Source organism: Vanellus vanellus (genome assembly GCF_965231255.1).
Source record: "Vanellus vanellus genome assembly, contig: HAP1_SCAFFOLD_146, whole genome shotgun sequence".
Taxonomy (NCBI): domain Eukaryota; kingdom Metazoa; phylum Chordata; class Aves; order Charadriiformes; family Charadriidae; genus Vanellus; species Vanellus vanellus.
In genome coordinates this window covers 250,479-264,033 of record NW_028126808.1, presented here as the reverse complement: position 1 = coordinate 264,033, position 13,555 = coordinate 250,479, and the positions used below count along the sequence as shown (strand labels likewise).

At 59.7% G+C, this 13,555-nt stretch overlaps 1 protein-coding gene across 1 annotated transcript; it reads left to right on the top strand.

The window, feature by feature from the left end:
- Window positions 1–1,884: 1,884 nt before the first annotated feature.
- Window positions 1,885–13,113, top strand: LOC309685732 (uncharacterized protein; the record flags this gene model as incomplete). Its single annotated transcript, XM_082501460.1, has 3 exons — window positions 1,885–3,263; window positions 7,089–7,284; window positions 11,752–13,113. The coding sequence occupies 3 exons, from the start codon at window positions 1,885–1,887 to the stop codon at window positions 13,111–13,113; spliced, it is 2,937 nt and encodes a 978-aa protein (XP_082357586.1).
- Between the last annotated feature and the right edge of the window lie 442 nt (window positions 13,114–13,555).

Sequence of the window (13,555 nt, the reverse complement as noted above, 5' to 3'; positions counted from 1 at the left end):
GGTAGCGGGAGGTGCAGCGACTCACTGAGTGTCTGCCAAAGCCATCACTGCCCGAGTTACACCACCAATGCGCCTTCTAGAGTAGTGGCCACACACCCATGTGCAGCTGCTGAGAAAAAACAGCCCCTTACTCAAGAGAAAAACCACCCTCCGACTCAAGACCAATCGAACCTGCTCCGAGATGTCCTGTGTCTTTGCCTCTGCAACTATGGAGAGAACATGAGGAAGTGGGAGGGAGAACTGGAAGGCTGCTCTGACCTATGGTAGGCCATCCTACGGACCAGGTAGGAACTCCTCTGCTAATCGTAGGTGCTGTGGTCAACGTTTGAGGTGCCTTGCCTCCAGCCATGAGGAGGAGAGGGACAACTGGATTTGTTGGACTGTGTGGATTCGATGGCCTGGCACGTCAGAGCCACAAAAGTATAAAGCCCTAGTGGGCACTGGTGCCCAGCGTAAAGATCAGCAGGTGCCAATTGCTGCTGCCACGGTGCATCGACAGCAGTATCGCACCAACTGGGACTCCCTCATTCCTATCAACAGCTAGAGAGCCAAGGAGTGATCAGCAAAACTCGCTCACCCTTGAACAGCCTTATATGGCCAGCGCAAAAGTCTGATGGGAACTGGAGACTAACAGTAGACTATCGTGGCCTGAATGAAGTCACACCACCTGGTCCTGAGGCACAGCTCCTCCTGGCGCCCCCATTACCAGGACTGAGCTGGATGTTCAAGGGTAAAGTTCCCTCTACTCATCACACCACCGATGCTACCCTGGAGTAAGTGGGTTGCCTCAATGACACAGCGAGCTCAAACAGGAAACCCTAATTGCCCAGGAATGGTAGAAGTGATCACAAACTGGCCCGAAGGCAAGGCCTTTGGGGTGCCACCAGAGGAGGTGGTGACACGTGCTGAGGAAGCTCCACCATATCATGAACTCTCATTCTCTCAGCTAATGAGAACCAGCATGCTCTGGTTACTGATGGGCCTTGTCGTACTGTAGGAAAGCATCGAAGGTGGAATGCTGCGGTGTGGAGTCCTACAGGACGAGTGGCAGAAGCTGCTGAAGGACAAGGTGAGCGGAGTCAATCTGCAGAGGGAAAAGCCATCCAGCTGGCGTTAGCTGTTGCTGAAGGAGAAAAGTGGCCAAGACTCTCTCTCTCTCCTGACTCCGGGACGGCAGCAAATGCTCTGCGGGGGCGGCTAAAGCAGTGGAAGCAGAGCAACTGGCAGCCCTGTCCTGCCGGCTGGGCCTGTACTCTGTGTCTGTCGGGGCTCTGGTTGCCGGGGGCAGCTGTGAGGCGCTGAGGCGGGGGGGCTGGTTGGCGGCTGTGCCGGTGATGCGCTCTGGCGCTTGTGACATCAGAGGGGCCGTGTCACAATGGGAGCAGCTATAAAAGGCTCCCGCAGGCAGCACTGCCCCAGCACAGCCTGAGCCAGAGGTGAGTGCGCAGGCGGCGGGAGGCTGGGCCGGAGCGGGGCCCGGGCAGAACGGCGGGCCCCCGGGGGGGTGGGTTCTCATCCTGCATCAAGGGCCCAGCTGCTGGCGGGAGCGCCTGGGGCCGGGCACGCTGCCACCGCCGCCACCGGGGCTGGGCGCAGGCCTTGCTGCCCCCCAGCTGTCTCGCCCCCTCTCCTGCCTGCCCCCAGCTCCCTGCAGTGCAGCGGCAGGGCCCTTGCGCCACCACTTCCTGCCCTCCCAGCCCCACTCAACCCCTTCTCTCCCTCCTCCCACAGGCCATGGCTGACACAACCTTCCTCCCCCTGCTCGTGCAGAGCATCCTCCAGCTCCTGCACATGGTCTGCCAGGAGCTGGGTGAGGCCACCTGCGGGCACATGCGGCAGCACGCGCAGCAGCTGAGCCAGCCCAAGACTCGGCTGCTGCAGGACATGGAGCAGAACGCCTCGGCCTGGGGAGACCTGCTCTTCGCTGCCTTGCAGCACTGGCAGGTCTGGGCGCTCGCTGCAGTCCTCGTCCTGATCTTCAGGCTCTGCCGGCACCTCAGCAAAAGGAGCCCCCAGCCAGGCAGCAGCGCTGCAGAGGAGAGCTCAGGCAGCAGCACAGAGTGCGGCAACGAACAATGTGCAGGAGAAGGTTCTGGCGACTATGAGAAGCGTGTGTTTGGGAGGTTTGCAAAGCGCATCCGGTCGTCAGTGCAGCGCCTGGCCTACAGGAGCCGCGTGGTGGAGGAGCTGGTGGGCGACCTCCTGGCTGTCCTGCAAGAGCGCTTGTCCAACAGTTTCTTCCCGGTCCTGCAGCCAGCCATCGGGGTGGGCAGCGCCTTCGAAGGTTGGAGTCCCCGTGGGCGTGATGCTGTGTACCGCCTGCTTGTGCCCCTTAAGCCCCCCCGTGGGCACGTTTTCCACCTGGAGCTGGGCACTGCAGCGGAGATGCCGGCAAAGAACTCCCGCGTCCGCGTGGAGCTGGCGTGTACCTGCAGCAGGGATCAGCTGGTGGAGAACACGCCGTTCTACCTCCACCACCCCCAGGAGGAGGAGCTGAGGAAAAGTCCGTCTGCCAGCCTCCTTGGCACCCTCTGCACCGGCTCCTACCTGGATGTGCCCAAAACCGCCCAGTGGTTGCAGAACCTGGTGAGCTCAGCCTGGGAAGAGATGCCTCAGGCGCAGCACTACAGCATGAAGGTGCTGCCTTCCAGCCGCTCCTGCAAGCTGCAGCTGACAAACGCCTCTGGGAAAAGCTTCCTCGTTGACATCATGTTTGGGGTGCGGCGAGGCGACTCGGACATCTTCCTGAGCAGCCGGGAGACTCCAGAGGCCATCCTCACCCCCAGCACAACATGGGCAGAGAGCTACGCGGTGGCAGAGGTGAAGTTCTTCAGGCATGTGGCCAGGCAGGCCCCACACGACACCTCCCACCTCAAATGCCTCCAGCTCTTTGCCGCTATCCTGCTGGGCACCGGCTTTTCCACCGCTACCTTCAAGACGGTTGCCATGCACCTCCTCAACACCTTACCAGTGTCGAGCTGGAGCAGGAGGGAATTCCTCATGCGGCTGCAGGATATCCTGTGGTACCTGCGCGGCTGCCTGCACGACAAACGCCTCGACCACTTCTTCTTTGCTAATGAGAACATGCCCGAGGACATCGTCTTGCCCCCAGCCCTCCAAACAGCGGAGCCACTCAACCTCTTCCAGCGCCTGCTGCATGACCCAGCCGCCCACGCCAAGGCAATGCGTGAGGCCGATGAGCTGCAAGATCGGCTCACAAGCCTGCTCTTCTACGGACACCGAAAGAGCTCCTCACGCACGGAGCTCTCTTAGTGTCCCCTAGATACTCCCCTGGGAGCTGGTGCTGCGGAACTGAGCACGCTGGGCACGCACAACACGCTACTCAGTCGGCTCTGGGAACTGCTGCCACACCTTTCCTCTGCAGCAGAACCGCACTCTGGGGAGTGGGACGCGATGCGGCTGGAGTCGCCCTTGCAAGGAGCCTTGCGACAGAGACTCCTGTTACCACGGGCACAGCCACCGCCCTGTCCCTCGCGGAGCTTTACCCTGTACATAGATGTCAATAAATCATTTGTTTCACACCCAAACGTGCGTCTGTGCATGTGTGGACATCGGTTTTGGGGGGAAGGCGGGCATAGGGTGCTGAGCGCTCGGCTGCCCTAGAGTGGCGGAGCATTTTGCTGAAGAGCTGATGTGCTGGGCTCTGCTTTCACTGATTGTGGAGCTAAGGCTGGCACCTGTCTCTGCTCCATTGCTGGGGCAATGGCAATCACTTGTTCCCCTCCACAGCTCTGCACATTGCCTGGGTGGCTCCGTAGGTAGGGAGCCTGCAGTGGCCCTGGTAGCCCGACAGCCCTTGGGTGACCCCCGTGAGGTGGTTAGGACGCTGCCCGAGTGGGGAGCCCTGTGCACAGGGAACAAGTGTCACGACTGCTGAGCAGGGCTCTGCCTCCTGTACGAGCACCAGGCTCATTCTCCATACCCTCGTGGGACCTGCGCAACCTTCACCCGGCACACGTCACACGTGTTTTTTTTCCCTTGTTGCCCTGTAACAGCACAGAACATCCTCTCTAGCCAGAAGGAAGGGGGAATGTATACATGTATATCCACAGTCTAAGGAGGGTCACCTTTTGCTGGAACTTGGATCTCACTCCCTACCCCAATCCAAAATGCGAGAACAGAGCTAGCTCTGGAAGGACAGAGCCCTCTACGAGCTAGGAGCCACGAGGCAATCAGTAGATCGCAGGCTGATGATTTGCTTTCTGCATCTGAATGATCTTGCCGAAGCCACCTCTTCCCACATCGTAGTCTGTCCGGTATTCATCTCGCACCTGTCCTCCAGTTTTTCCTCTTCCATACTGTCGCCCCTCCTTAAACCCTGCATCCCAGTCAGTTTGAATGATGCGATCATCTAGTCGCGTGTCGTTGATAAATCGCATTGCGTGTTCAGCGTCTGCTCTTGTGTAGTATTCGACGAAGCAGAAGCCACGTGCAGCGAGGTTCCAGAAAGCTTTGGAGATGTCTCCAATTCAAGGCACGCACTTGCGCCATCCAGGCCACCTTGAGGAGAAGCCATGGCCTGATGGCAGCTGCGTGGCAGGAGACCTGTACTCATACCTCTCTTTGGGACACCTGCTGTGGAAATCCAATGACCCTATATGGGCAAAGACTTGCAAGATCTCTGAGAATTGTCCCCTCAAAAGAGCTGCCTCTGTCTGAGGGCTAAAGAAGCCCAATGGGCGCCCGCTGCCCATCAGCCCAAGGGACGTGGCTTCTCCGGGCTCTCCCAGGGCCCTGCTCTTACAACACCCACTCTGGCCTTTTTTTGCAGCAGGCCAAGTCGCGGACAGCTCCTGCTCCCTGTCTCTCCTGGTACCCGGCTCACAGCTGCCAATAACCTCTCCTCCAAGACCAAGGCAAGAGCAAAGTGCCAGCTCTTCTCAGTAGCAACCTACAGGGGGTAGCGGGAGGTGCAGCGACTCACTGAGTGTCTGCCAAAGCCATCACTGCCCGAGTTACACCACCAATGCGCCTTCTAGAGTAGTGGCCACACACCCATGTGCAGCTGCTGAGAAAAAACAGCCCCTTACTCAAGAGAAAAACCACCCTCCGACTCAAGACCAATCGAACCCGCTCCGAGATGTCCTGTGTCTTTGCCTCTGCAACTATGGAGAGAACATGAGGAAGTGGGAGGGAGAACTGGAAGGCTGCTCTGACCTATGGTAGGCCATCCTACGGACCAGGTAGGAACTCCTCTGCTAATCGTAGGTGCTGTGGTCAACGTTTGAGGTGCCTTGCCTCCAGCCATGAGGAGGAGAGGGACAACTGGATTTGTTGGACTGTGTGGATTCGATGGCCTGGCACGTCAGAGCCACAAAAGTATAAAGCCCTAGTGGGCACTGGTGCCCAGCGTAAAGATCAGCAGGTGCCAATTGCTGCTGCCACGGTGCATCGACAGCAGTATCGCACCAACTGGGACTCCCTCATTCCTATCAACAGCTAGAGAGCCAAGGAGTGATCAGCAAAACTCGCTCACCCTTGAACAGCCTTATGTGGCCAGCGCAAAAGTCTGATGGGAACTGGAGACTAACAGTAGACTATCGTGGCCTGAATGAAGTCACACCACCTGGTCCTGAGGCACAGCTCCTCCTGGCGCCCCCATTACCAGGACTGAGCTGGATGTTCAAGGGTAAAGTTCCCTCTACTCATCACACCACCGATGCTACCCTGGAGTAAGTGGGTTGCCTCAATGACACAGCGAGCTCAAACAGGAAACCCTAATTGCCCAGGAATGGTAGAAGTGATCACAAACTGGCCCGAAGGCAAGGCCTTTGGGGTGCCACCAGAGGAGGTGGTGACACGTGCTGAGGAAGCTCCACCATATCATGAACTCTCATTCTCTCAGCTAATGAGAACCAGCATGCTCTGGTTACTGATGGGCCTTGTCGTACTGTAGGAAAGCATCGAAGGTGGAATGCTGCGGTGTGGAGTCCTACAGGACGAGTGGCAGAAGCTGCTGAAGGACAAGGTGAGCGGAGTCAATCTGCAGAGGGAAAAGCCATCCAGCTGGCGTTAGCTGTTGCTGAAGGAGAAAAGTGGCCAAGACTCTCTCTCTCTCCTGACTCCGGGACGGCGGCAAATGCTCTGCGGGGGCGGCTAAAGCAGTGGAAGCAGAGCAACTGGCAGCCCTGTCCTGCCGGCTGGGCCTGTACTCTGTGTCTGTCGGGGCTCTGGTTGCCGGGGGCAGCTGTGAGGCGCTGAGGCGGGGGGACTGGTTGGCGGCTGTGCCGGTGATGCGCTCTGGCGCTTGTGACATCAGAGGGGCCGTGTCACAATGGGGGCAGCTATAAAAGGCACCCGCAGGCAGCGCTGCCCCAGCACAGCCTGAGCCAGAGGTGAGTGCGCAGGCGGCGGGAGGCTGGGCCGGAGCGGGGCCCGGGCAGAACGGTGGGCCCCCGGGGGGGTGGGTTCTCATCCTGCATCAAGGGCCCAGCCGCTGGCGGGAGCGCCTGGGGCCGGGCACGCTGCCACCGCCGCCACCGGGGCTGGGCGCAGGCCTTGCTGCCCCCCAGCTGTCTCGCCCCCTCTCCTGCCTGCCCCCAGCTCCCTGCAGTGCAGCGGCAGGGCCCTTGCGCCACCACTTCCTGCCCTCCCAGCCCCACTCAACCCCTTCTCTCCCTCCTCCCACAGGCCATGGCTGACACAACCTTCCTCCCCCTGCTCGTGCAGAGCATCCTCCAGCTCCTGCACATGGTCTGCCAGGAGCTGGGTGAGGCCACCTGCGGGCACATGCGGCAGCACGCGCAGCAGCTGAGCCAGCCCAAGACTCGGCTGCTGCAGGACATGGAGCAGAACGCCTCGGCCTGGGGAGACCTGCTCTTCGCTGCCTTGCAGCACTGGCAGGTCTGGGCGCTCGCTGCAGTCCTCGTCCTGATCTTCAGGCTCTGCCGGCACCTCAGCAAAAGGAGCCCCCAGCCAGGCAGCAGCGCTGCAGAGGAGAGCTCAGGCAGCAGCACAGAGTGCGGCAACGAACAATGTGCAGGAGAAGGTTCTGGCGACTATGAGAAGCGTGTGTTTGGGAGGTTTGCAAAGCGCATCCGGTCGTCAGTGCAGCGCCTGGCCTACAGGAGCCGCGTGGTGGAGGAGCTGGTGGGCGACCTCCTGGCTGTCCTGCAAGAGCGCTTGTCCAACAGTTTCTTCCCGGTCCTGCAGCCAGCCATCGGGGTGGGCAGCGCCTTCGAAGGTTGGAGTCCCCGTGGGCGTGATGCTGTGTACCGCCTGCTTGTGCCCCTTAAGCCCCCCCGTGGGCACGTTTTCCACCTGGAGCTGGGCACTGCAGCGGAGATGCCGGCAAAGAACTCCCGCGTCCGCGTGGAGCTGGCGTGTACCTGCAGCAGGGATCAGCTGGTGGAGAACACGCCGTTCTACCTCCACCACCCCCAGGAGGAGGAGCTGAGGAAAAGTCCGTCTGCCAGCCTCCTTGGCACCCTCTGCACCGGCTCCTACCTGGATGTGCACAAAACCGCCCAGTGGTTGCAGAACCTGGTGAGCTCAGCCTGGGAAGAGATGCCTCAGGCGCAGCACTACAGCATGAAGGTGCTGCCTTCCAGCCGCTCCTGCAAGCTGCAGCTGACAAACGCCTCTGGGAAAAGCCTCCTCGTTGACATCATGTTTGGGGTGCGGCGAGGCGACTCGGACATCTTCCTGAGCAGCCGGGAGACTCCAGAGGCCATCCTCACCCCCAGCACAACATGGGCAGAGAGCTACGCGGTGGCAGAGGTGAAGTTCTTCAGGCATGTGGCCAGGCAGGCCCCACACGACACCTTCCACCTCAAATTCCTCCAGCTCTTTGCCGCTATCCTGCTGGGCACCGGCTTTTCCACCGCTACCTTCAAGACGGTTGCCATGCACCTCCTCAACACCTTACCAGTGTCGAGCTGGAGCAGGAGGGAATTCCTCATGCGGCTGCAGGATATCCTGTGGTACCTGCGCGGCTGCCTGCACGACAAACGCCTCGACCACTTCTTCTTTGCTAATGAGAACATGCCCGAGGACATCGTCTTGCCCCCAGCCCTCCAAACAGCGGAGCCACTCAACCTCTTCCAGCGCCTGCTGCATGACCCAGCCGCCCACGCCAAGGCAATGCGTGAGGCCGATGAGCTGCAAGATCGGCTCACAAGCCTGCTCTTCTACGGACACCGAAAGAGCTCCTCACGCACGGAGCTCTCTTAGTGTCCCCTAGATACTCCCCTGGGAGCTGGTGCTGCGGAACTGAGCACGCTGGGCACGCACAACACGCTACTCAGTCGGCTCTGGGAACTGCTGCCACACCTTTCCTCTGCAGCAGAACCGCACTCTGGGGAGTGGGACGCGATGCGGCTGGAGTCGCCCTTGCAAGGAGCCTTGCGACAGAGACTCCTGTTACCACGGGCACAGCCACCGCCCTGTCCCTCACGGATCTTTACCCTGTACATAGATGTCAATAAATCATTTGTTTCACACCCAAACGTGCGTCTGTGCATGTGTGGACATGGGTTTTGGGGGGAAGGCGGGCATAGGGTGCTGAGCGCTCGGCTGCCCTAGAGTGGCGGAGCATTTTGCTGAAGAGCTGATGTGCTGGGCTCTGCTTTCACTGATTGTGGAGCTAAGGCTGGCACCTGTCTCTGCTCCAGTGCTGGGGCAATGGCAATCACTTGTTCCCCTCCACAGCTCTGCACATTGCCTGGGTGGCTCCGTAGGTAGGGAGCCTGCAGTGGCCCTGGTAGCCCGACAGCCCTTGGGTGACCCCCGTGAGGTGGTTAGGACGCTGCCCGAGTGGGGAGCCCTGTGCACAGGGAACAAGTGTCACGACTGCTGAGCAGGGCTCTGCCTCCTGTACGAGCACCAGGCTCATTCTCCATACCCTCGTGGGACCTGCGCAACCTTCACCCGGCACACGTCACACGTGTTTTTTTTCCCTTGTTGCCCTGTAACAGCACAGAACATCCTCTCTAGCCAGAAGGAAGGGGGAATGTATACATGTATATCCACAGTCTAAGGAGGGTCACCTTTTGCTGGAACTTGGATCTCACTCCCTACCCCAATCCAAAATGCGAGAACAGAGCTAGCTCTGGAAGGACAGAGCCCTCTACGAGCTAGGAGCCACGAGGCAATCAGTAGATCGCAGGCTGATGATTTGCTTTCTGCATCTGAATGATCTTGCCGAAGCCACCTCTTCCCACATCGTAGTCTGTCCGGTATTCATCTCGCACCTGTCCTCCAGTTTTTCCTCTTCCATACTCTCGCCCCTCCTTAAACCCTGCATCCCAGTCAGTTTGAATGATGCGATCATCTAGTCGCGTGTCGTTGATAAATCGCATTGCGTGTTCAGCGTCTGCTCTTGTGTAGTATTCGACGAAGCAGAAGCCACGTGCAGCGAGGTTCCAGAAAGCTTTGGAGATGTCTCCAATTCAAGGCACGCACTTGCGCCATCCAGGCCACCTTGAGGAGAAGCCATGGCCTGATGGCAGCTGCGTGGCAGGAGACCTGTACTCATACCTCTCTTTGGGACACCTGCTGTGGAAATCCAATGACCCTATATGGGCAAAGACTTGCAAGATCTCTGAGAATTGTCCCCTCAAAAGAGCTGCCTCTGTCTGAGGGCTAAAGAAGCCCAATGGGCGCCCGCTGCCCATCAGCCCAAGGGACGTGGCTTCTCCGGGCTCTCCCAGGGCCCTGCTCTTACAACACCCACTCTGGCCTTTTTTTGCAGCAGGCCAAGTCGCGGACAGCTCCTGCTCCCTGTCTCTCCTGGCACCCGGCTCACAGCTGCCAATAACCTCTCCTCCAAGACCAAGGCAAGAGCAAAGTGCCAGCTCTTCTCAGTAGCAACCTACAGGGGGTAGCGGGAGGTGCAGCGACTCACTGAGTGTCTGCCAAAGCCATCACTGCCCGAGTTACACCACCAATGCGCCTTCTAGAGTAGTGGCCACACACCCATGTGCAGCTGCTGAGAAAAAACAGCCCCTTACTCAAGAGAAAAACCACCCTCCGACTCAAGACCAATCGAACCCGCTCCGAGATGTCCTGTGTCTTTGCCTCTGCAACTATGGAGAGAACATGAGGAAGTGGGAGGGAGAACTGGAAGGCTGCTCTGACCTATGGTAGGCCATCCTACGGACCAGGTAGGAACTCCTCTGCTAATCGTAGGTGCTGTGGTCAACGTTTGAGGTGCCTTGCCTCCAGCCATGAGGAGGAGAGGGACAACTGGATTTGTTGGACTGTGTGGATTCGATGGCCTGGCACGTCAGAGCCACAAAAGTATAAAGCCCTAGTGGGCACTGGTGCCCAGCGTAAAGATCAGCAGGTGCCAATTGCTGCTGCCACGGTGCATCGACAGCAGTATCGCACCAACTGGGACTCCCTCATTCCTATCAACAGCTAGAGAGCCAAGGAGTGATCAGCAAAACTCGCTCACCCTTGAACAGCCTTATGTGGCCAGCGCAAAAGTCTGATGGGAACTGGAGACTAACAGTAGACTATCGTGGCCTGAATGAAGTCACACCACCTGGTCCTGAGGCACAGCTCCTCCTGGCGCCCCCATTACCAGGACTGAGCTGGATGTTCAAGGGTAAAGTTCCCTCTACTCATCACACCACCGATGCTACCCTGGAGTAAGTGGGTTGCCTCAATGACACAGCGAGCTCAAACAGGAAACCCTAATTGCCCAGGAATGGTAGAAGTGATCACAAACTGGCCCGAAGGCAAGGCCTTTGGGGTGCCACCAGAGGAGGTGGTGACACGTGCTGAGGAAGCTCCACCATATCATGAACTCTCATTCTCTCAGCTAATGAGAACCAGCATGCTCTGGTTACTGATGGGCCTTGTCGTACTGTAGGAAAGCATCGAAGGTGGAATGCTGCGGTGTGGAGTCCTACAGGACGAGTGGCAGAAGCTGCTGAAGGACAAGGTGAGCGGAGTCAATCTGCAGAGGGAAAAGCCATCCAGCTGGCGTTAGCTGTTGCTGAAGGAGAAAAGTGGCCAAGACTCTCTCTCTCTCCTGACTCCGGGACGGCGGCAAATGCTCTGCGGGGGCGGCTAAAGCAGTGGAAGCAGAGCAACTGGCAGCCCTGTCCTGCCGGCTGGGCCTGTACTCTGTGTCTGTCGGGGCTCTGGTTGCCGGGGGCAGCTGTGAGGCGCTGAGGCGGGGGGGCTGGTTGGCGGCTGTGCCGGTGATGCGCTCTGGCGCTTGTGACATCAGAGGGGCCGTGTCACAATGGGGGCAGCTATAAAAGGCACCCGCAGGCAGCGCTGCCCCAGCACAGCCTGAGCCAGAGGTGAGTGCGCAGGCGGCGGGAGGCTGGGCCGGAGCGGGGCCCGGGCAGAACGGTGGGCCCCCGGGGGGGTGGGTTCTCATCCTGCATCAAGGGCCCAGCCGCTGGCGGGAGCGCCTGGGGCCGGGCACGCTGCCACCGCCGCCACCGGGGCTGGGCGCAGGCCTTGCTGCCCCCCAGCTGTCTCGCCCCCTCTCCTGCCTGCCCCCAGCTCCCTGCAGTGCAGCGGCAGGGCCCTTGCGCCACCACTTCCTGCCCTCCCAGCCCCACTCAACCCCTTCTCTCCCTCCTCCCACAGGCCATGGCTGACACAACCTTCCTCCCCCTGCTCGTGCAGAGCATCCTCCAGCTCCTGCACATGGTCTGCCAGGAGCTGGGTGAGGCCACCTGCGGGCACATGCGGCAGCACGCGCAGCAGCTGAGCCAGCCCAAGACTCGGCTGCTGCAGGACATGGAGCAGAACGCCTCGGCCTGGGGAGACCTGCTCTTCGCTGCCTTGCAGCACTGGCAGGTCTGGGCGCTCGCTGCAGTCCTCGTCCTGATCTTCAGGCTCTGCCGGCACCTCAGCAAAAGGAGCCCCCAGCCAGGCAGCAGCGCTGCAGAGGAGAGCTCAGGCAGCAGCACAGAGTGCGGCAACGAACAATGTGCAGGAGAAGGTTCTGGCGACTATGAGAAGCGTGTGTTTGGGAGGTTTGCAAAGCGCATCCGGTCGTCAGTGCAGCGCCTGGCCTACAGGAGCCGCGTGGTGGAGGAGCTGGTGGGCGACCTCCTGGCTGTCCTGCAAGAGCGCTTGTCCAACAGTTTCTTCCCGGTCCTGCAGCCAGCCATCGGGGTGGGCAGCGCCTTCGAAGGTTGGAGTCCCCGTGGGCGTGATGCTGTGTACCGCCTGCTTGTGCCCCTTAAGCCCCCCCGTGGGCACGTTTTCCACCTGGAGCTGGGCACTGCAGCGGAGATGCCGGCAAAGAACTCCCGCGTCCGCGTGGAGCTGGCGTGTACCTGCAGCAGGGATCAGCTGGTGGAGAACACGCCGTTCTACCTCCACCACCCCCAGGAGGAGGAGCTGAGGAAAAGTCCGTCTGCCAGCCTCCTTGGCACCCTCTGCACCGGCTCCTACCTGGATGTGCACAAAACCGCCCAGTGGTTGCAGAACCTGGTGAGCTCAGCCTGGGAAGAGATGCCTCAGGCGCAGCACTACAGCATGAAGGTGCTGCCTTCCAGCCGCTCCTGCAAGCTGCAGCTGACAAACGCCTCTGGGAAAAGCCTCCTCGTTGACATCATGTTTGGGGTGCGGCGAGGCGACTCGGACATCTTCCTGAGCAGCCGGGAGACTCCAGAGGCCATCCTCACCCCCAGCACAACATGGGCAGAGAGCTACGCGGTGGCAGAGGTGAAGTTCTTCAGGCATGTGGCCAGGCAGGCCCCACACGACACCTTCCACCTCAAATTCCTCCAGCTCTTTGCCGCTATCCTGCTGGGCACCGGCTTTTCCACCGCTACCTTCAAGACGGTTGCCATGCACCTCCTCAACACCTTACCAGTGTCGAGCTGGAGCAGGAGGGAATTCCTCATGCGGCTGCAGGATATCCTGTGGTACCTGCGCGGCTGCCTGCACGACAAACGCCTCGACCACTTCTTCTTTGCTAATGAGAACATGCCCGAGGACATCGTCTTGCCCCCAGCCCTCCAAACAGCGGAGCCACTCAACCTCTTCCAGCGCCTGCTGCATGACCCAGCCGCCCACGCCAAGGCAATGCGTGAGGCCGATGAGCTGCAAGATCGGCTCACAAGCCTGCTCTTCTACGGACACCGAAAGAGCTCCTCACGCACGGAGCTCTCTTAGTGTCCCCTAGATACTCCCCTGGGAGCTGGTGCTGCGGAACTGAGCACGCTGGGCACGCACAACACGCTACTCAGTCGGCTCTGGGAACTGCTGCCACACCTTTCCTCTGCAGCAGAACCGCACTCTGGGGAGTGGGACGCGATGCGGCTGGAGTCGCCCTTGCAAGGAGCCTTGCGACAGAGACTCCTGTTACCACGGGCACAGCCACCGCCCTGTCCCTCACGGATCTTTACCCTGTACATAGATGTCAATAAATCATTTGTTTCACACCCAAACGTGCGTCTGTGCATGTGTGGACATCGGTTTTGGGGGGAAGGCGGGCATAGGGTGCTGAGCGCTCGGCTGCCCTAGAGTGGCGGAGCATTTTGCTGAAGAGCTGATGTGCTGGGCTCTGCTTTCACTGATTGTGGAGCTAAGGCTGGCACCTGTCTCTGCTCCAGTG